Raw genomic sequence first — 20,832 nt, 5'->3', positions numbered from 1 at the left:
ATCTAGAAAGTGTTAAAGTTAAAACATGCAATTAAAAGCAAAATACTGCAGATGCTGGAAATCTGAAACAAACACAGAAAAGGCTGGAGAAACTCAACAGATCTGGCAGCATCTGTGGAGAGAGAGACAAAGTTAACGTTTCAAGTCTGGTGTGACTATTTCTCAGAACTCAGGATGGAATATTACTTTTGCAGTAACAATGTTGCCTAAAATTGTGATTCACAGTCAGAGGGTTTTTGTTTAGAGTCATAGAGTCGTACAGCACAGAAACAGACCCTTCAGTCCAACTTGTCCATGCAGACCAGTTTTCCAAACTAAACTAGTCCCACTTGTGTAAAAACGTTGCCCCTCATGTTCTTTTTAAATCTTTCTCCACTCACCTTAAAAATGCCCCCTAATTTTGAACTCCCCCAGCTTATGGAAAAGACCTTTGCTATTCATCTTATCTATGCTCCTCATGATTTTATAAACCTCTACCACAAAATATAGAATGGTTAAACATTAGAGAGAACTTGCTGTTCTTAAACATAGTCAGTATATGTACAGTTGTATATTTTTTCCGAAGAGAGTAGTTCCACTAAACAAATGCAGATATGGGCATTCCAATATCTAGGAATAATATAAATCCATAAAAAATGTACAGCCAAAATAAAGATTCACAATAGTGCTGGGTTGAGAAGTCAAATTGATAAAGGCAATTTTGAGAAAGTTGGGGTTTTTACATTGGAAGAGAAAGGCTGAGAGAGATCTATCCAAGGGTTTCTAAAACATGAGAATTTATGACATTAACAGCGAAAGAATGTTTCCACTGGTTTGGATGATCAGTGTATACAGTATGACTTATTACCAGCAAAGTTAGAGGAAAGCTTTAAAAAGATAAACCCTCACCAATACACATACACACACTCTGTTTTTGTCAAATTACAAAATACATGGACATTTAAAAAGGAATGTGTTATAATAGATAACAAAATAATTCAGGGAAAGGCTGGATAATGGAATAAAAGCAGAAAATAATGGAAACCATGCCATTCAGTCAGCATCTGCAAAGAATGATGTAGGTTAACATTATAAGTATAGTCAAAATGAAGTAACATATTTGCTGAGCTTCCAGATTTCACTGTCCCACTTAACTTTGCAACCGCATATCAGTTTCTGAACCTAAGACATTAAGTTGGAAATGGTAATGACTAAACAAAGGAATTGAGACACTCTGCTCAGAATCACCAACCCAATACCAGGAAAATTCCTAACAAATAATCTTTGTTATCTTTTTGTCAGATAAATTTTTTACTCGTTCCAAACAGTTGTCCCAAGTCTTTGAGTCTGACTTAATGCTATACCTAAAGTAGAACTTTATCAGGTATATTTTTGGGGAATAGACAGGAATTTAGAGGAACCAGATCAGGTTTGATTTTATTGAATGGTGAAGCAGGCTGGAAGGGGGCCACATGTCCTATTCCTACTGCTAACATGTTTGCTCAATTGCAGCTTTCATTACTTACTTATATCCTTCATCAGAACTGGAAAGAATTAAGAAATGGAATTGGCTGGAGCCAGTCAAAGAGCTACCACCAGTATAATGAGCAGGATCCGTCACTGCTGAACATCCTGAGGTCCTACAAATACAGAGAAAAGCTGCACAAGAATCTTTCAGCAACCCACTTGATTGTTTCACATTTCCCAAACTGACTGTCAGTTGTACTTCCAACAGCACTGAGTTGTAATTATTTACAAATTAAATGAATAGCTTCAGATTAAATCCTGAATAGCTAAACTTTCTAAACATGATATGGTTTAAACGAGTATGTTCTATCATTGCATTTGATGTTTGAAAATTAACAATTCTCAAATGTGGTTGTTTCAGTTCATTTTAGTTCAATTCAACCTCCAAACATGACAAGGCTTTCACCTGCAAACTGCAACTGAATCTAATTATTTCATGATTTGGAGATGAATTATTTCAAGAACATCATGGGCCAATGCCACATTCTGCTAAACACATTTTGGGAGATATTAATCAGTCTACCAGGAAATAACAGTATATTAGATATGCATGCAATGAGAAGACATAAGGATACTACAAAAAAAACGTAAAAGGTTTGGTGGGCAAAAGGTGCGGTAAATGGAGTATAATGTTGGAATTTGCAAACTTGCCCATTTTAGCAAGAAGAATAAAAAACAACTAACTGGTGAGAGATTGCAGTGTGGGCTGGGTCCCCTATAGAATGAATCAGGTAATAATGAAAGCTGGTAGGATTGTATTATTTATTGCAAAGGGAATTGAATACAAAAGAAAGGAAGTTATACTTTAGTTGTACAGGACATAGGCTAGACCACATCGAGAATACTGTGAACAGTAACGGTTACCTTATTTACAGGAAGAATGTAAATGGATTTGGAAGCTCAGAGAAGGTTTAGCAGACTGACACCCGGAGTGAATGTACTGGGTAATGAAGGAAGAATGACCAGACCATGCCTCTACTCAGGGGAGTTCAGAAGAGCAAGAGACCACTTGATTGAAACATACGAAGACCCTGAGGTGTTTTTGAGAAGTTGGACATGGGGAGGATGTTTCCAATATTGAAGAATTGAGAACTGAGGGTCAGTGTTTAAAAATCAGGGTTTGCCCATAAAAAATTCACACAAAATCGTTCTCTCGCGAATTATCAGAATTCTATTTCCACCATCTTTTCTCAGGACAATTTATTTATTTCTATTTCGAGATACAAAAATATGATACACTTCAACAGGTCTGAGAGGAATATGGTAATAGAACAAAAGAATACAACACAGTAATGCAAGGAAAATAAATGCAAGGGATCAGATTTAGAATCAACGCCAGGAAGTGTACTCTTAAACAACAGTCCGGCTCGCGTCAAATGCTTTTTTTCATGGGGGGGGGGGGGGGGGGGAGACAAGCATGAAAAGTTAAATTAGAAACAAGCCCTTACATTTAAAATCAAATCAAAATCCCACAAAGATTCAATATTCCAATGCAACTAAAAGAATGGAAACGAAAAAAAATCATTCCAAAAAGTTTGCTTTGCAACTTAGTCATTTCGGTCAGCACTTGTCCTTCAAACAGAGTTTTCAGATGGTGTACGCCCTCGCTTTGGTGAAAGTGATCCAGGCTCGGTAATCCAGACTTGGATCTTCTTCAGGGATATACAGAGCGGCTTCTCTGCCTCGATAGAGACCTGGATCGGGACCGTGACCTCGATCCAGGGAAGAATGACCGAGATCTCATTGGAGAAAAAAAAGCTGGACCAGGCACGGCTCCAGCAGGGTGACCGGGCAAAGCCCTCCTTCCCCGGCAGGGTGACCGGGCAAAGCCCTCCTTCCCCGGCAGTGTTAACGCCATCTCCTCCTGCAGCGATGACAGTGATCAGCACCATATTCACAGCATTGATCATTTGGGCCAAAGGGTTTGCGAGCTGGAGGCGTGTGCGGGGTGGCATTCAGGGTGACAATTCTACTCTAACATCCGAGGAGTAGGAAAATCGACTTCATCAGGACTATTTTTCCTGCACCTTGGGTGCTGCCAGACCTGCTGTGCTTTTCCAGCGCCACTCTAATCTCCAACATCTGCAGTACTCACTTCCACCTAATTCTACTGGAACAGGTGAGCCGCCAATTACCTTGCCACCCCAACCATGAACAACATAAATCATAGAGTCATAGAGATGTACAACACAGAAACAGACCCTTCGGTCCAACTCGTCCATGCTGACCAGATATCCAAAACCAATCTAGTCCCACCTTCCAGCACCCAGCCCATATCCCTCTAGACCCTTCCTATTCCTATACCTATTCAGATGCCTTTAAAATGTTGCAATTGTACCAGTCTCCACCACTTCCTCTGGCAGCCCATTCCACACATGCACCACCCTCTGCGTCAAAAGGTTGCCCCTTAGGTCTCTTTTATATCTTTCCCCTCTCACCCTAAACTTAAGCCCTCTAGTTCTGGACTCCCCCACCCCAGGGAATCTTCAGCATCTCGAATCTCCTCAAACTCTACAAAACCAGGGTAACTCCGTGCTATCCACAGTCGTCAGTGGTTTGTAGTAGCTGAATGCACGCTATAGTTCCCCTTTTACTAGTATCTGTTCCCCAGTTACCTACATATACCTTGGGGTTCTTCATTTACTGAGAGCGAAGCCTGAACAGTGTGCACAAAGTCAGAAGTCACAAAACACCAGGTTATAGTCCTACAGCCGCTCCGGCCTCACCTAACGAAGGAGCAGCGCTTCCAAAGCTTGGAATTTCAACTAAACCTGTTCGACCATAACCTGGTGTATGTGACTTTTGCCTTTGTCCACCTCAGTCCAACACTGGCACCTCCACATTATGGCCCAAAGAGGGTGGGATAATAAACAGTAAAATTCTTAAATTTTTTACACAGTAATATGAGGTTTGACATGAATAATACATTGCATAATTTAAATAAGATATCTTTCAGTTACTTGTTGCTTTGTTACATTCCAATTCACTGCGGGCTTCTACACAAGTACCCTGACAATTTACTTTCTGGAAATAATCAGCTTACCAATAAGTCAATTGTTCACAATGTTTCACAGTGGTGTTGTGTAGCGGAATGTAATGTAGCATTATCAATTAATTGTTGTGCTGAAACATGGTGCAGTTCGGATCAGTCGATACACTGTAATGTCCTGATCTAATTTTATTTAAATCTCTGCTTCAATGCAATAAAACAAATGTCGCATTACATCTCTGAATTTTTTAAAATCAATTTTTTGAAGAAAGTTTGTTTATTTAAAATTCAAATCAGAATGAATTCCCTTACCAAGTATCAGAATAACCAAACTATTTCCAAGTAAACATTTAGTTCTTTTATTTTCTACTGTTAAGGAGTACTTTATTTTTATAAGATCTGTCTTGAAGACATGACTTTTAATTTTCATGATTTGGAGATGCCGGTGTTGAATGGGGTGTACAAAGTTAAAAATCACACAACACCAGGTTATAGTCCAACAGGTTTAATTTGAAGCACACTAGCTTTCGGAGTGACGCTCCTTCATCAGGTGATTGTGGAGGACTCGATCGTATCACAGAATTTATAGCAAAAATTTGCAGTGTTATGTAACTGAAATTATACATTGAAAAATTGATTGTCTGTTAAGCCTTTCATTTGTTAGAATACAGTGATAGTTTCACTTCTTTCATGTGTAAATCACAAAACCCTTTTTTTTAAAGTTGCGTTCTTGGGCTAGCTGTTAACAATGGTGATAGCTAGACAATATGTTGAAGGTGTTAGCCCCCTGTGTTCTCTGTCTATGACCTGATGTTTAGATTGATTCTAATCTAAAAAGTGAGATAACAGAGTTTTACATAAATTCATGCAGCTTTTGAGCTCAGAGTTCTACATGAATGTATGCAGTTTTTGAGCAAAGTGCAATGTAACTCTGCAAGTACAAATTCACCACACAAAATATATGTGTGCATTTGGGTCTTTGTCTCTGTGTGTGTGTCTGTCTGGGGTGGGGGTTGTGAGTGTGAGAAAGTGTGTGTGTGTGTGTGTGTATATGTGTGTGTGTGTGTGTAGTGAGTGCAGAGTGTCTTAAGTCTGTGAGGGGGTGCATGTGTGTCTGTAAGGGTGTGTGTGGGTGTCTGTGTGTACTTGTGTCCGTGTGTATGTGAGAGTGTGTGTGTGTGTAGGAATATCTGTGTGTGTGTGTGTGTAGTGCAATGGTGATCACCTGTAATGTGACATGAACCCAAGGTCCTGGTTGAGGCCCTCCCTATGGGTACCGAACTTAGCTATCAGCCTCTGCTCGGCCACTTTCCTCTGCTGTCTCCTCAGGAGACAGACATGTGCTGTAACTGACAGGGTACCCTTCGTTGTTCAGTACTTGCCAGGGGCTGAAAAATTACACCATGTTCTTCGTGACCTGCAACACATTATCAATGAGGATGAGCACCTCACCAAGACCTTCCCCACACCTCCACTACTTGCCTTTAAACAACCGCCAAACCTCAAACAGATCATTGTTCATAGCAAACTGCCCAACTCTCAGGACAACTCCATACAACCCTGTCTAATGGCTTCAGGTTAAACAGAGGCAAGGAAATCTCCTGCTGATTACCTTGTACCATCCTCCCTTTGCTGTTGAATCAGTACTCCTCTATATTAAACAACATTTGGAGGAAGCACTGAGGCGTGGCAAGGATACAAAATTCACTCTGGGTGGAGTATTTCAATGTCCACTACCAAAAGCAGCTCAGCAGCAGCACTAATGACTGAGCTGGTCAGGTCCTAAAGCACATAGCTGCTAAACTGGGTCTGCAGGAGGGGATGAGGGAACCGATAAGAGTGAAAAACGTACTTGACCTTATCCGCACCAATGTGTCTGCTGTAGATGAATCTATCCATGTCAGTGTCAGTAAGAGCAACCACCACATAGTCCTTGTGGAGATCAAGTCCTGTCATCGTATTGACAATACCCTCCATCATATTGTGTGGCACTATCAAGATTGGGCATTCATGAGGTGCTGTGGGCCATCAACAACAGCGGAATTGTACTCCAGCATAATTTGCAGCCTCACTGCCTAGCATATCCCCTACTCAACCATTACCATCAAGCTAGGGGATCAAACCTGGTTCAATGAAGAGTGCAGGAGGATATGCCAGGAGCAGCACCAGGATACTTAAAAATGAGGTGAAGGTACAAAACAGGTCTGCTTACATGCCAAACAACATAAGCAGCAAGTGACAGAAAGAGCTAAGTGATCCCACAGCAACAGATCAGTTCTAAGCTCTGCAGGCCTGCCACATCCAGTAATGGACAATGAAACAACTCACTGCAAGAGGAAGCTCCACAAATATCCCCATCTTTAATGATGGAAGAGCCAATCATAGCAGTGCAAAAGGTAGAGCTGAAGGATTCACAGCAACCTTGAGCCGATGTGCCAAGCAGATGATCCATCTTGACATATTGTAATGGTGTGCCCGAAACGTCGATTCTCCTATTCCTTGGATGCTGCCTGGCCTGCTGCGCTTTTCCAGCAACACATTTTCAGCATATTGTAATGGTACCCAAGATGAAAGATGCCAGTCTTCAGCCAATTTGATTCACTCCATGTGATATCAAGAAATGGTTGGAGGTACTGGATACTGCAAAGACTATGAACCTTGACATTCTGGCAATAATGCTGAAGACTTGTGCTTGAGAACTTGCTGCTATCCCAACCAAGCTATTCCAGTACAGTTACAACATTTACCAGGAATGTCCTGTACACAAAAGGCAGGACAAATCAATTGGCCACTTAATGGCCTATCAGTCTATTCTTGATCATCAGGAAAGTGATGGAAGATTTCATCAACAGTGCTATAAAGCAGCAGCACCTCAGGAATAACCTGCCCAGCGACACCCAATTTAATTTCCGGCTGGACCACAGCTCCTGACCTCAATATAGCCTTGATTAGAACATGGACAAAAGAGCTGAATTCTGTAGGTGAAGGGAATATGACACCCTTTGACATCAAGGCCATACTTGACTGAGCGTGGTTCAAGGAGCCCTTGCAAAACTGGAGTTAGTGGGGTTGCGTTTGATTTATTGTTATCACATTTACGGCGATACAGTGAAAAATGCTGTTTGTCATGCTATACAGGCAGATTGTACCGTACAAAGTGCTTCAGGCTAAGAGAACAGAGTGCAGAATACAAACCAAAAGAACTATGGATGCTGTAAATCTGAGACAACAGTAGAAATTACTGGAAAAGTTCAGCAGGTCTAGCAGCATTTGTGGAGAGAATTAGAGTTAATATTTTGGTTCAAGTGACCCTTCCTCAGAACTCAGAGTAGAGAATACAATATTACAGCTGCACAGAATTTTCAGAGAGCAAGATCAACATTAACATTTGACAAGTCCATTCAAAAGTCTGTTAACAGCAGGGAAGAAACTGTTCTTGAAACTGCTTGTATGGGTAACAGGGAAAATTCTTCACTGACTTCCTATGTGCCAGGTTTGACAGTGACCTTCCCTCATAAGATCAGAATTGAGGATGTTCGCCAATGATTACATGATGTTCACCAACATTCGCAACCTCTCAGATACTGAAGTGTCCATGTTCAAATGCAGCAGGTCTTGGACAATATCCAAATTTGGGCTGATAAATGGCAAGTAATATTTGACAATGACCAGAGACAAAATACAATCTAACCATAGCCCTTGACATTCAATATCATTACCATCACTGAATCCCCCACTATCAACATCTTGGGGGTTACCATTGACCAGAGTCTCAACTGTCCTCACCACATAAAAGCAGTGTCTACAAAAGCAGGTCAGAGGCTGAAAATACTTAAGTGAATAACTCACCTCCTGACTCCCCAGAACCTGTTCATCATCCAGGCAGGTCAGGAATGTGATGGAATACTTGCCACTTGCTTGGATGAATGCAGCTCCAACGACACTCAAGAAGCTTGACATCATCCAGGACAAAGCAGCTCGCTTGACTGGCATCACATGCACAAGCACCCATTCCCTCCACTGCCGATGCTCTATAGCAGCAGTGTGTACTGTCTACAAGATGCAATGCTTTGACAGCAGCTTCCAAACCCACAACCACTTCCATCTAGAAAGACAAAAGCAACAGGTACATTGGAACACCACCACCTGTAAGTTGCTCTCCAAGTCACTCATCGTCTGACTTGGAAATATTTCACTATTCCTAAACTGTCACTGGGTCAAAGTTCTGGAACTCCCTCCCAAAGGCAGTGTAGGTCAACCTACAACATGTGGACTGCAGTGGTTCAAGAAGACAGGTGCTACCACTTTCTTGAAGGCAACTAGGGACGGACAATAAATGTTGACCAGGCAGCAATGCCCACTTTCCTCAAGCGAATAAAAAAGCTTCATTGAACTAGAATCGATCCCCTGTTTGATGCGAAAAGTTGAGTGGGGTATATGCTGGGTTATGAGGTTGCAAATTGTTTTGGAGTACAATTTGGCTGCGCCTCATGTATACCCAATCTTGAGGTACGACATCTGTTCGAGGTCCATCGCATTTAATGTGGTGATAGTGCCCAATTACGCAATGGAAAGTATTCTCAATGTGAAGACAGAACTTTATCTCCAGGAGGACTGTGTGGTCGTCACTCTTACTGATACTATCATGGACAGATATCTCTATGTTGGGCAGATTGGTGAGGATGAGGTCAATTATATTTATCCCTCTTGTTGGTTCCCTCACACCTGCCCCAGCTAGCAGCTGTGACTTTTAGGGCTCAATCAGTATGTTACTGCCCAGTCACTCTTCGTGGTCTTTGAAATCCCCCACCAAGACTACATTCTATGTGTTTGCAACGTTCAGAGCTGTTTAACATTAGCTTAGGCTGGGTTGCCCCTGTTTGACTTGACGCCATGAGACTTCATGGGTTCTGAAGTCAATGTTGAGGATTCCCAGGGCAACACCATCCTGACTGCGCACCTCTGTTGCCACCTCTGTTGGATCTCTTCTGCCAGTAGGACAGGACACATCCAGCAAATGGTTATGGGGGGGGGGGGTCTGGGATTGATTCTGTGAGTAGAACCACGAGTAGTCAGTGAGACAACTTTCCCAATTTTGGCACTTGCTTCCAGATGTTAGGGAGGAGGATGTTGCAGGGTCAACAGAGCTGTTTGTCAATGTTAGCTGGTCCATCCATATTTGTTTTTTTTTGTTCTCTTTTGTACCAGTGATTCAACTGAAAGGAAGACAGTTTCCCTGACTGAGTCAGACGAGCTTCTACGACAGTTATTTCACTAGACTTTTAATTGAGTTTTAGTAAATACAAATTCGACTAAGTGCCATGGTTGGATTTGCACTTGAGACCCTGGAACATTATCTGGGTGTTTGGATTGCCAGTCCGATACCAATACCACTAGACCATCGCCTCTCTGTCATATTGGTAACTTAAGTGAGTTTTCTCAGGTGCCCACTGCAGATTAATGCATCATGTTCAGAGAACATATAATGCTCACAGATGTTTTCACCTGGACTGTAGGGTATCTGTGTATACTTTTGTTGTCCTTTGAAGAGACTCACATCACTTGAAAATGAAGTCCCCTCATTCACGGAAAGAAATACTTATCGCACCCACTCCAATGTATTTGCAACCATTTTCATCTCATTGATCACTTGTTGTTATAGACAGGAAACAGGTCACTGATCAATCATTGAGACGCAGGCCCAGCCTCTTACAATTGATGAACCCCCAAATGTACATATTCCCCTCTTGGTAGAATTTCTCATCAACCCACTAGACTTTGAACTTCAACAAGTCTTCACTCAACCCATCTGCCCACTTTACATCCCAGCGCCTACTATATCGAATAAACATGTCAGATTTAGTCATGCGCAGTGTTCCCACTAAAGCAAGGATGCTGATTGTCGATGGCAACCATTCCCCCTACTTCTGCAAGACCCCTTTGCATTCTAAGCTCTATCATCTCTTGCCCCTTTTATACTGAGTTAACCCCCTTCACAATTATATTTCCCTCTAACTCCTAGCGTGCTGCCTCCAAATCCTTCCTGAAGCATTAGCCCCTAATAACCCCCTTTATTTTTTGTGAATACCCCCCTCGCTCAAATTGAGTGTGGCCCAACCTATTGAGTGACTTAAATGGACAGCACCAAAAGATGAGTGGCCAGCCCCTGACTGATAACTGCACAATTTCTTGTCTGTCTTCCTGCCAATCCCCAGAGTGGTTGCACTGGACTTTCAGGGTTGACCATGACACACACTTCAGACTACAAACCCCTTGACCCTCACTGCCCCCAAGTTTCCTGACTGATATTGGAGGTTGCCCTTGACTTACAATGCTGACACCACCAACTGAGTTGCCCCTCATTATACATTGAGACATGTTCACTTGTTTAATGCACATCCAATGTATTTGCCACGTATGTGACTGGCACATAGTTCAGGATTGAGAGTGATGTCACTGGTACCACACAGTAACACATCCACCCCCTTGGCTGCTGATTGCTTATGATAAGCTGCCTGGCTTGGGTGTGGATGCCCATACCTGGCAAGATCACCACCTTTGTGGTGACAGAAAACTTTAAATGTTGCAAGCTGGAATGTTTGTATACTTATGGATAATCTCAAGGGTGACCACCTAAAAAACCAAACTGCAGTCATCATGTGAGAGGTATCAAGATTCTAAATTGACATTCCCCTCAGTGAGATACCCCTTCCTGGTGCAGTGCAGCCAGTGAGAAGGCAAGAAACTAGTGAGGCAGTTCTCTCTTGCCCATGGCAAGCAAAAATGTCTCATGCACTCTCCTGAGTCACCTACGTCCTGTGACTGACAAAAGTTTCCAGTGACACAGTGTGGCCTCAGAACTTTCAATGGAATCTGCAATATGTCCTTTATTGCCAGAGCCTTCAAGATAAAGCTAGGAATGAAAGCACAAGACCTTCGTTGTATTCCTCAATTTGACTACAGTATTTGACCAAGTTAATCGTGAGCATCTGTGGATTGTGCTCCAAAGATTTAGGTTAACAATCCTTCAGCTGCTTCATGATGATACAACTTTGCCTGAATTGAGAGGGAGATCTGAAAGAGGCACTCTCAAACTCTGATGTAAACCCACCCATTATGATCCACCTGGCAGTAGCTATTGACTTTATCAATGATCAGCTGCCATTTGCTGTCAGTATTAGATATTATTTGGATGGAATACTCTTAAATCTCAATCAGTTGCCTGCATACTAAAACTAGACTGACCACCACAGACACATATGAGCTATGTTTTGTGAATTATTGCAGTGACCTTGTCCACTCTGCACCAGATTTGCAAACCAGTTTCAATAATTTCACTTCAGCATACAGCAACCTCGACCTGTTGTTGAATGTTGCTGAAATGAAACCCATATATCAATCCACATCTGGTCAGCCAATATTCCACCTCCCATTTGTAATGATTGCAACAAGGTCAAGTGGACCTCACAGAATATGTGTTCCCTGACTGGGGCTGTTAACTTGGCCCAACCAGGGAGCCCTGGCTGATAGATAAAAAGAGAAGTGTCAGACATTCTGACATTCTGAGAGCTAGCTCTGAGTGAACTGAACCAGTTTAATAGACTTTCCACGTGTAAATGAAGGGTAACTGTGTGACGGTATATCGGACTCTGAGGAGTTATTTCACCATCTACACTAACACGTGAATTAGAAGCAGGAATAGGCCATTCTGTCCCTGAAGTCTGCTTCCATATTTAATAAGACCATGGCAAATCTGATTGTGGCCTTAACTCCACTTTCCTGCCTATCCTGATAACATTTGTTAGTAAGTATCTGTTGCCCTCTGTGTTAAAAACATGACCTGCTTTCACAACATTCTTAGCAAGAGACTTCCAAACATTTAGGATCCTCATCTTCACTTTAAATGGGAGATCTTGTATTTTAAACTCCACTCCATCCCCTATTCTAGGATCTCCCACAAGGGAAATATTCTTTCATAATCCACTTTCTTAGTCTCCTCAGGATTTTATAAATCTCAATAAGATCACCTCCTTTTTGTAAACTCCAACTCCGAACTGTCTCGCCTTGTTGAAGGAGACGGTGGAAAATGTTGAACATTTATCATACCTTGGCAGCCTCTCTCAAAAGGCCATCATTAAGGAGAAGATCCAACACTGGATCATTTGCACCAACTCAGCCTTTTACAAATGATTGTGTTGAGTCTTTAAGAACAAAGACCACTGAAAGTTGATAAAAACCCTGGTGTACAGAGTAGTTCTCATCGTCACATCGTATCAGTGAGTGAAAGAATGTACAGAGTGTGAAAGAAATTCCATCAGCAATGCATCTACACATTTGCTCAATTCAATGGGAAGTCCATGAAACAAATGCAAGTGTCTTTCCTGAAGCCAGCTCCATGAGTATTTAGGAATATCTTCTGCAATATGATGGACAGGACATGTTGCAAAATGGCTGGAAACTGTATATCCTCAATTATCAATTGACCAATGTTCCAGGGGAGAATAAAGAAAACATTTCACAACTCCCTGAGCTGTTCTTGAAACAAGCGTAATTGATAGTAACAAATGGGAGGAGTCTGCTATGAATTTTTCAGGATGATGACAACTTGTCCATCGAGTTGCATCAAGCTTTGACTCCCAAGATTTTAATTAAATAAAGAAAGGAGCAGCAGAGAAGCCAAGAACAGGAAATAAATCCTGCACTTCAGATCCTATCATGTAAAAGGTGTACTTTCCTATCTGGCCAAAGATCTACAGGTCAGAGATCAGCCTGTCCAGTCACGTAATGACCAATGGCAGAAACTTGAGACTTTGAATAGGTGTCCTCTTCAAGTTGAGGGGCAGTTTATGATGAATAATCCCTTTGCATCTCGATGGTTTATTGGGATGATTCTTTCAAGAGCAACCCATCAAGTCCCTATTTCTCAGTACTCACCTGTGCCGAACTGAGATTGTTAACCAAAACAACTTCTCCTTACTCCCTCTGGGTGAATGTTGTCCCTATGCGAAATCCAGTTACTGCTTTTAACAGGACATGTGAAATGTATTCCATCAATACAGCAGGATCTTCCAATCCTATTACTCTATTATATTGACAAATTTGTGAGTGCAGCTTCTTGCTTTGATCTTGCAAATTTCAGTTAATTAATTCATCACCCAGAGCAGTGGACGTGATCTATATGGACTTCAGTAAGGTGTTTGACAAGGCTCCTCATGGGAGACTGCTTAGCAAGGTTAGATCTCATGGAATACAGGGGGAACTAGCCATTTGGATACAGGACTCGCTCGAAGGTAGAACCAGAAGGTGGTGATGGGGTGAATCTGTCACTATCAGTGGGGAGGGAAGAAATTTGAGGATTTATATTTGATCTGAATTCAGCTCTAGCAGTGTGTTTGCATTGGAGAGAGTTGATCCTTTACTCCTTTTGGGATTGATGGGCATACTGCGCAATTTTGGAATCAGATGTTTCTGGTTTGGAATATTGTGTCAAATTCTGATGGCCTGATTATAAGAAGGATGTAGATGCTTTCGAGAGAGTGCAGAGGAGATTTACCAGGATGCTGCCTGGATCAGAGGGCTTGTTTTCTGAAGAGAGGTTGAGTGAGTTAAGGCTTTTCACATTGGAGAGAAGAAGGAAGAGAGGAGACTTGATAGAGGTGTACAAGGTAATGAGGGGCATAGATAGAATAGGTAGCCAGAGACATTTCCCCAGGGCAGAAATGGCTGTCACAAGGGGTCATAATTTTAAGGGGATTGGAAGAAGGTATGGGGAGGTGTCAGAGGTAGGTTCTTTACACAGAGTGGTGGGTGCGTGGAATGCACTGCCAGCAGTGGCAGTAGAGTCAGATATTAGGGACGTTTAAGCGACTACTGGACAAGCACGTGGATGGCAATAATTTGAGGAATGTGTAGGTTAGATTGATCTTAGATTAAGGTAAATGCTTGGCATAACATTGTGGGCTGAAGGGCCTGTACTGTGCTGTACTGTTCTCTGTTCAATGTTTTAAGGTACCTTGTGTTTTTTTAAACCTCATTTCTGGCCCATCTTACCTTTTCCACTCAGTCAGTTCCCCCCCAGGATCTTATATGTTCCAGTTCAGTAACCGCTGACTCTTCTAAACTGCAGACGATACAGACCAAGCCTGTCTAGCCTTTCCTCCTAAGGTAATCCACTCATTCCAGTTCTAATCCACTGATTTATACTGTCTGACATTTCTTGCTCTTCCATGAAGCTGTTGATGGACACTCAACCATTAACTTCTCCTTGTGATTATTTCACCTCTTGCATTTCCCTTCCATTTCTTTTCCTCTTCCATGCTTGATTATCTTTCCAGTTCATTATGAGCATGGGTGCCAAAAGTAAAGTGTTAACCATTTCTTTCACAGGTTCTGACTGATCTACTTTGTTGCTTTCACAGAGTTATGATTTAATTGTTCTAGATTTTCAGTATTTACACCGTTTCTCGATATAAATAATGCACAGAGGAAGAACTCTTCAGTTCGCTTTCTGTTACTGTTCAGTACACAGATGTGAAAAGATATTTGATACACTTATAGATACGTGCATTTTTTGAGCAGGTATTTAAAAATGTAATCAGGAAAAGAAAACACAATGCAGTCAGTTCTGATAGCTCCATTCTCGTGCAATCTCATGTTTTAAGAAAATCACACTGTAGCTGCACCATTTAAACTAATGGGACCAGAATCACATTAGAGCTAATTACGTTCTACAAACAACTGTCTAAATTCTTCAGTCACATTAAAGCCAATTCATGTTGAAGAACATGTGTTATAGCAGAGCGGACTGCACACTAGAACATTTAGCAATTGTGGGTTTTGTGACAAACAGTTCTTCAGTTCATTCTCTGTCCATAATTAATTTTGCAATTAAACATTATAATTTATGTTTTAGTAGCAGCAATCTTGTAATTACAACTCTTATCTATCACTTATAGTATTGGTTCTTAAATGAGACTGCAGTATAAAATGAATGGCTGGTAATGTTTAAAGAAATTCATAAGTCGAGATTTATCTGACCTCAATAAACCACACAAACTTTGCTGCCATGTATTATGTCATCAAAAAATTCACAGTTTACTATTGACTTCCTAAATATAATCACAACAGAATTGTTACATCATGAGAATGTATGAACTATTGTATTAAAAGTTATCCTTTAAAATCAAGGAATACCAGTTTTTTAGAGGTTGAACTTTGTTTTCAAGATAATCACTGAAATGATGAGGACTGGTGTGTTATTTTATGTTTTGCAACCATTTTCAGCATCAGATATGCTCCGTTTGGGTGTGAAGCAGACTAGATGTTGAGTCAAGTTCTTTTTATGCTGCCAAAATAATGTACCTTTTCCATTGAATTCAAAAGAATTGCCTCAGTTCCCTGGAATAAATAATTTTGTTTTCAGTGAGAAACTCAATGCTGGTGACTAGTTGAACTCATACTGTAGTGAATATTAGCTGCACTATTTGGGAGGGGGACTAGACAGCACCAATCTGCTGAAACTAATACATGCTGGTCAGAGGCCAGAAAGGCATTCCACATTAAGTTGCCAAGCTCCTGGCAGCTTGGTGATATACAAATGTACTGTGAACCATTGAGCATTCCAAAGCAACATTTTTGTAATTAAGGCGACATCTGGCACTTTAGTGTTGACAGATTTCTTTAATCTTTATTTGACTTTTAACAACTAATATAGACATTGGAAAGAGATTGGTTGGCATGTTTTAATGGTTTTTAACACTTTAGCCTAGGACCATACTTTAAGGTTCATTAACTACTCAGTTATTTGAATTAAGATGTCACATGAATGAAAACTTTTTAACTGTTTAAATAAATAAATAATACTAAGAAAACATTAGAAACCAGTGAGGCCCTGTACGAACACATCTGCAGGCAAGGTCTTCAAGTTGAGGAACTTTGGTATGGAATTGTGGAGCTGGGATCGGAGCTGCAGATATTGTGGGTTTCAAGGACCAGGAGAGTTATTCAGACATTTTGATTCAGGTGACACATACCCCTCCCCCTCCTGGTTAGGTGGTGGTATTGGACTGGGTAGTAGTCAGACACAGGAAGGCTGTGTCTGTGGATCGGGCAGGTCACAACATCGCTGAGATACCCGTTCTTTGATTTTGTCTAGCGGGGCTAGGTTTTTGACATCTTTGTTAATGAGACCAAAGTCTACAGGATAGATGGATGGATGGACACTGTGATACAGTTGACCATTCAAGTGTAGAGAGTAAAAGGAACATGGGAATGATAGGGGACAATACAGACAGGAAGATATCCAGGCCTCTCTGCTGCCATGAAGAAGAGATCCGTAAGTTATGCTGCATACCTGGAGCCTGGGTTCCCACAAGTTAGAGAAGAACTCAGTTGTTGTGGTCCAACAACTTGATTAGAATTAGAAATGAGATTCTGCTGAGCAAGTCTGGGGAGCTGGGTTAAACTGAAGCACAGAGTCATACAGATGATGATCTCAGGATTGTTACCTGGACCTTGTGCAAATTAGCATAGGAAGTAGAAGATTACATGAGTGGCTGAAAGAATGATGGGGGAGGCATGGGTTTTACTGTATGAAACTGAGTTTTACCATTGGCAAGAACCCTGCTTGAAGCAAACTGGAACCAATGCCCTAGTGGCACCATCATAAACCCAGTTATGGATGGCTAACAAATGCTGACCTTGCCAGTGATGCCCACATTCTGAGAAACAATAAAATTGAATAACTAGAATAGTAGATAAAGCTTTAAACTCATAAACAGGATTTGGTGGGGAGAGGCATGGATGGATTTGGGAGGTGAAACATTCAATCAAATTAACCAGAATGGCTGTGAACCAAAACATCAATTTCTGCAAACATGAGGAGTGTAGCTTTGGGAGCAAATAGTTGAGTCATCAAAGAGTTCCTCAAAGGCACTGAATCAGATTATGTAAAAGTGAATTTTAACAGATAGAAAAAAACTGGATTGTTAAATTAGTCATTAAAGAGATGTATTAGTCATTACGGAGATGTGGTTACAGATTGACCGAGATTGAGAATGAAACCTTCCAGAATATTTGACTGTTTGAAAAACTAGTCAAAGTGATTGATCTATTGGAGTTTTGTTAGCCTTTTTCCATGTGGGGAGTGGCTTGATATTTGTAATACAGTGTGGCTTCTTGTATTTTCTAATCAAAAGAAGCAGCAGTTTTTCAGGTGGGTCAGACCAGTGCACTAACACACAATTCCTTCGCAGCATTGACATTGAACCCTGGGAAAGATCTGAAGCGTCCCAAATGGTTAGTTAGTCATTCAGGAAATTGTCAGTCGGCAGTAATCAAGAAGAGCAATATAATGGTACGTTTCCAAGTCTTTGTTAATGCCAGTGACAAGAAGTGGCAGATGAAGTTTAATCGAGATAAATGTGAGGTGCTACATTTTGGAAGGGCAAATCAGCGCAGGACTTACACATTTAATGGTAAGGTCCTCAGGAATCTTCCTGAACAAAGAGACCTTGAAGTGCAGGTTCATAGTTCTTTGAAAGTGGAATCACAAGTAGACAGGATACTGAAGAAGGCTTTTGGTATGCTTGCCTTTATTTGTCAGTGCATTGAGTATAGGAATTGGGAGGTCATGTTGCAACTGTAGAGAACATTGATTAGACCCTTTTTGGAATATTGTGTTCAGTTTTGGTCTCCCTGCTGGAGGAGAAATGTTGTTCAACTTGAAAGGGTGCAGAAAAGATTTACAAGGATGTTGCCAGGATTGGAAGGTTTGAGCTAAAGGGAGAGGCTGAATGGCCTGGGACTATTTTCCCTGGAGCATCAGAGGCTGAGTGCAAACCTTATAGAAGTTTTAAAATCATGAATGCCATGGTTAGGATGAATAGTCAAGGTCTTTTCCTCAACGTAGGAGAATTCAAAACTAGAGAACATAGGTTTAAGGTGAGAGGGGAAAGATCCAAAAAGGACCTAAGTGGCAATTTTTTTCACGCAGGGGGTGGTGTGTGTTTGGAATGAACTGTGAGAGGAAGTGGTGTAGGCGTGTACAAATACAACATTTAAAAGGCATCAGGATGGCTATGTGAAAATGAGGGGTTTAGAGGGATATGGGCCAAATGTTGGCAAATGGGACTTGTTGAACCGAAGGGTCTGTCTCCATACTGTACACTCTATGACTGTTAAAGAGATCATATTGGGAAAATAAAATAAAACACTTGTGTTGAAACCAAATCAGGCTGTAGGTAGATGGAAACACAGTGAATACATTGAAAAGAGCAATTCCAGTGATCAATAACAATATTAGCCTGCTTAATTTTTCTTTTTTTAATTGTAAGGTTTGCAAATAGCAGTGTAAAAGAACTTAGTAGGCATTCCACATCTGAGAGGCGATGGGCATGTCTGAAAAAAAAACTTTAGGGATGCCTTTTGCATGATAGATGCAGCTAAGAAGAAGCTAATGTTGATTTACACATTCTGGAGAGGGGTTGCAACTAACAGCACAATTAACAGCACAACAGCACAACAGCTCAATTAACAGCACATTATTTTCATTTTTGTACCAAGTTGTTTCAAAATAGTATCAATGATGTCATATAAAATATCCTACCAAGCGCTCACTATCCTACTTGAAAGTATATCACTGTTCCTTCACAGATACTGGGTTAAGATGCTGGAACAGTCTTCCTGACGACATTGTGGATCTATCTACTGTGTCAGTGCAAGAAGGCAGCTCACCATCACCTTCTCAAGGTCAACTAGGGATGGGTAATAAATACCAGCCAGCAATGCCCAAATCCCATGAGTAAATAAAAATAAACATCAAGCCATTCATATATACAGATAAAATGATCAGTATTTAAAACTTACAATATGCAACAAAAGTATATTAGATGTGGAAAAAATGAGTACATTATTGTTTATTTTTTGATACAGGCCTTTTCAGATGCATAGAGGAAAAATGTAAAGCCAGTCTGATAGAAATTGCTCATCATCCCATGGTTCCAATAAAGATCAATTGGTTTTGGGCATTTTTACTCGGAGTGGTGATTGGAACATTTGGAATCAGTGGATCATCTGTTTTACTGGAGTACCAGCAGTGTCAGAAAGCAACACATCATATTTTAACTTATAGCGGTATGTATCCTGTGTTCCAACTGCAGAATGAATTGATTGCCTTGAAAATCTATAGTTTTGTATTGGTTAGAACTAATAAAATTTAAATACGATGTACAGCTGTATTGTATTAAGGAAACCGACTTTCTGCTGACACTCGGGAGTAAAATGGTTTATTTTGCTTCTCTGAGTGAAGTGTTCAGTGTAATTAAAAGTGGTTACTTTCTTGATTTAACCATCTAAAATGACATTTTTTTTGGAAATTGTTCCAGGTGGGAAGCATTGCCCCTGCTTTTCTACTCGCTCTGTGAAAAGATGGGGATTGGGAGTATCTGAGTTTCTCACAGAAATCCAACATGGACATGATGGGGTGGAGTGTCTCTTCGCATGCTGTAAATCTTTCCCGATTCGATGAATATATAGATTAGATTAGATTAGATTAGATTAGATTAGATTACAGTGTGGAAACAGGCCCTTCGGCCCAACAAGTCCACACCGACCCGCCGAAGCGAAACCCACCCATACCCCTACATTTACCCCTTACCTAACACTACAGGCAATTTAGTATGGCCAATTCACCTGACCCTGCACATCTTTGGACTGTGGAAGGAAACCGGAGCACCCGGAGGAAACCCACGCAGACACGGGGAGAACGTGCAAACTCCAACAGCGTAGAAACAGGCCTTTCGGCCCAACCAGTCCACATCAACTCTCCGAAGAGTAACCCACCCAGACCCATTTCCCTCTGACTAATGCATCTAACACTATGGGCAATTTATTGTGGCCAATTCACCTGACCTGCACATCTTTGGACTGTGTGAGGAGACCGGAGCACCTGGAGGAAACTCATGCAGACACAGGGAGAATGTGCAAACTCCACACAGACAGTTGCCCAAGGCTGGAATTGAACCTGGGACCCTGGTGCTGTGAGACAGCAGTGCTAACCACTGAGCCACCGTGCCGCCCTAAAACATTTTAAAAATTGATTGATTTTTGTTGGACAAGGACTGTAAGGGTTACAGAACCATAGCAGGTAGATGGAGCTAAGATGCGGCTCAGCTAGGATCTAACTGAATGGTAGAACAGATTACAAGGGCTGAATAGCCAACTGTTGTTCCTGTCATCTCACTCTTTCCTATCACTATAACTTCCTATGGCTCTACATGCCAGCATACAAACAAGTGTTGGATTTCACTAATTCTTCTATATCCCTCCATCCTTCATCC

At 41.2% G+C, this 20,832-nt stretch overlaps 1 protein-coding gene across 1 annotated transcript in view; it reads left to right on the top strand.

Moving 5' to 3' along the window:
• The first annotated feature begins 9,062 nt into the window (after positions 1-9,062).
• LOC148149929 (semaphorin-5A-like) overlaps positions 9,063-20,832 on the top strand; it is a 65,334-nt gene continuing 53,564 nt past the window's right edge. Inside the window, exons 1-2 of the mRNA XM_087986888.1 lie at positions 9,063-9,171; positions 19,427-19,627. Of these exons, the coding sequence (XP_087843014.1) occupies positions 9,063-9,171; positions 19,427-19,627 (310 nt within the window). The remainder of the gene's footprint in view (positions 9,172-19,426; positions 19,628-20,832) is intronic.

This window comes from Chiloscyllium plagiosum, unplaced genomic scaffold (assembly GCF_037043375.1).
Source record: "Chiloscyllium plagiosum isolate Xiang-an unplaced genomic scaffold, Cpla_swu_hap1 HiC_scaffold_5, whole genome shotgun sequence".
NCBI classification, from domain to species: Eukaryota; Metazoa; Chordata; class Chondrichthyes; order Orectolobiformes; family Hemiscylliidae; genus Chiloscyllium; species Chiloscyllium plagiosum.
This window is presented reverse-complemented; position numbering and strand designations above follow the sequence as displayed.